This window comes from Botrytis sinoallii (genome assembly GCF_014898435.1).
Source record: "Botrytis sinoallii strain Bc 23 chromosome Unknown BSIN_002, whole genome shotgun sequence".
NCBI lineage: Eukaryota > Fungi > Ascomycota > Leotiomycetes > Helotiales > Sclerotiniaceae > Botrytis > Botrytis sinoallii.
This window is the reverse complement of record NW_024066029.1, coordinates 903,437-906,640: the sequence shown is the minus strand read 5'-3', so window position 1 is coordinate 906,640 and position 3,204 is coordinate 903,437. Positions and strand designations below refer to the sequence as shown.

General features: G+C 38.0%; 1 protein-coding gene across 1 annotated transcript; it reads left to right on the top strand.

Annotated features, from left to right (window-relative positions):
• Window positions 1-414: 414 nt before the first annotated feature.
• EAF02_001441 (uncharacterized protein) lies at window positions 415-1,767 on the top strand (the record flags this gene model as incomplete). The annotated part of the gene is made up of 4 exons (XM_038897489.1): window positions 415-648; window positions 713-856; window positions 946-1,007; window positions 1,089-1,767. The coding sequence occupies 4 exons, from the start codon at window positions 415-417 to the stop codon at window positions 1,765-1,767; spliced, it is 1,119 nt and encodes a 372-aa protein (XP_038762464.1).
• Between the last annotated feature and the right edge of the window lie 1,437 nt (window positions 1,768-3,204).

Below are 3,204 nucleotides of genomic sequence, written 5' to 3'. Positions count from 1 at the left end.
GGACCCTTGACTCGAAGAAATACTGGACAGGGGCATTAAACAGCGAGCGCTAACCGAGCCGATAATGTGATGGCAATTTCCAGCCCCTGATGCGGTACCAGCTTACCGGATCACATATTTCTTCTTTAATTTATCAATTCACGTGCTTCACGTTTCAAACAGAACAAATGATAGGCATTTGGTGTGATTAGCGTCTGGGTTACCCCCGTTAGCCGCCCAGGTACAAAAAGGTTAATGCCTTCTTCAAAATCCTTAGCTGAATCACGAAATAGGGCAATTTCGTTCGGCCAGTCTGTCCTCGACCTTCCTATTCTCTTCAACATTGCGTACTCCCATTCCAATGTAACCTTTCGATAATCATCATCTTATGTACCCCTCATAACCAATATCGGCCTATGGAATAGTAGAACAGTCATGATTCCCCGAAGCTCACGCCCTTGTTTTCTTGGCGTGCTTGTCGCCCTCGTGTTCATTACTCTTATCTCATTCCAAACTCGCCAGGAATCACCAAAATCCTCAACATGGTTAGACTACTCAGATAAGTCATCTTCAGATAGCCGCAACTACGTCTCCGCCACTTCCGATAAGAAGCTTATACCGGCCGACACCATTTCAGAGATAGGTCGAGCCAGTAATGCGACGCTTGGTGTAAATATCACCCTCCTCCAATTTTTATTGGGCGAAATAGCTTGCTAACACAATAACCGGCTAGTTTGAGAAAGTAGTGGTCATAGGGCTGAGCGAACATTCAGACAAACGGGATGCGATTGTATTGTCTGCTTCTCTGACGGGATTTGAGGTAGAATTTGTAGATGGAATTAAAGGCGATGAAGTAGTCGATAAGGCTAAGCCGCCGGTATGTGAAATATACTCTACAACAGCACCCGATACTTACTACACATTGGGACAAGGGGACTAGAACTAAGGATTGACGCTTTGACCTAGGAACATTTTTTGAATGGAGGGGCGATGGGTCCTTGGCGGGGTCACATGAATGTGATACGGAGGTATGTATATACTATCTACTATCAGTTTGATTGCTTGAGCACACGAATGATTCGATGCTAATCCTCATGACTATTACACAGAATCGTAGAAAACAAGCTTGCCTCAGCATTGATTATGGAAGACGACGTTGACTGGGATATCCGGCTTCGAACCCAACTCCCCGAATTCGCCAAGGGAATCCGCACTCTATCACACATCCCACTTTCTCAACGTCAACATTCCCCATACGGTGATGACTGGGACGTATTATGGCCAGGTCACTGTGGTGATGAGCTTCCCTCTGTTTTCCACAAAGGGAAAAAGGACGAGCTCTACAGAATTGACAATGACGAAACCGTTGCTCTCAAATCCTCTCAACCATATCTTAAAACCCTCGCAGATTATCCCGAAAAGACGCGTATAGTTCATAAAGCTGGTGCTCCTAAATGTACCTTGGGCTATGCAGTTTCCTATCGTGGAGCTCAGAAGATTCTCATGGCTGCGGTAAAAGGCGGTAATAATCTTCCTGTCGATAATGCACTTGCGTCTCTTTGTCGTGATGGGTATTTAGACATGAAATGTTTTTCAGTGGAACCTCAACTATTTCAACATTATAAACCGGTGGAATTGATGGACAAGGATAGTAGTGTCAATAGTTTGAAGAAGGGAGATGCGCAAGGTACAAAGGAAAAGGGAATGAAAAGTATGATCGTTCGGAGTGCGAGGCTAAATTTGGAGCATCTAATCACGGGAGGGGAAGACTATATTACTCAAGGGTAAGGAACTGTAGCCATTTTATCATTTTTAGTTTGAATTTGAAGGGTCGGGCTTGGAGCGTTGGAACACAGAATAACGGTGAGCTTCTCGTTGTCTAAAGTGAACCTTAAACATGGATCTTTACCGGATACTTGTGCCGTGGGAATTTCTTTTTGTATACTTTAGTTTCTCTTCACTATGTATGATATAAAGCAAAGAGATGTCTAGAGATGCAAGCATGAGTGATACTTCGAGACTACGATCTCGTCTTAGATTATACAAATATACAATTTTACTTTTAGATATCAACATTTTGTTGTCTTAGACCGAATATTCTAGGATTTCCATTGTTTAACTTCAACTTGGATTTGAAAGAGATTCTATCCTCGTTTATCCTCTCCTAGACTTTTTTTTCTTTCTTAAATGAGAAATTCCAAGTACATATTATATAATGGCTATGATAAGTCAACGAGAAAGTAACTCTGTATTAGTAACTAGGACAATAATCTCGATTGAATATATTGTACAGAAGTCAGTAATCACTTCAACAATGAGCAGTCAGGTTACAAAATCAGATGAAATCCATAGTATTATTTTTATTTCTTATGTACAAGTGAATTTTCCATAATCATAATCAAAAGATACTACTGTTCTATTCTCTCTATATCTCTACTCTATAATCCTCAGTTCTCCGGCCTAGTAAATCCCTACTTCTCATTGATCTAATCTTACATCTCCTATAGAATAGAATTTTCAAAACTTGTTTATTATCAATCCTATTCAATTTTTTATTATATTAGTATTAATGTATTAGAAATGATCTTCCTCTTTTGAACGTAATGAATAGAGATCGTTTACACTCTTTAAATTAAGTCTCATTGATTTTAGATCTATAGAAGATAGAAAATTGTATAAAAGAAGGTAAATAACTTCAAGTTATTTGATCATTACAAAATATCAAGCGAGAGGATTAGCCTCAAAATATATAGGATAAATTACTCTCATGCTCTAAAATTGAAAAACATCTTACTTTTATACTTTTTAGATTCTATAATAGATTTTAAAATTCTATAAATAAGAACTAAAAGAATAATCTCAACTTATTATAGTCTATATTAAAGGAGCTAGTCTGTTTACGTAAGCGGATACAATAGGAGTTGTAAGCTTTACCACTACGCCACACACGCAATCTGTCCAAAAGGCACAGTATCAGGGATTGTTTCCTGATAGCTTACTACTATATATATATCCATATAACATAGTCTCATAGTAAGACTTATTTAAAACTTACTTCTTTCTATAATTAGCTAGCTCCTCAGACAGAATATATTCTAATAATCAGAGCCTATGTTTTAAATTCTACGTTATTCGTATCCTTCTTAAACCGATACAAATAGATTTTGTATAGAATTATATAAATATAAGTAGATAATTTGAATTTAAATGATTAGGTATCATATA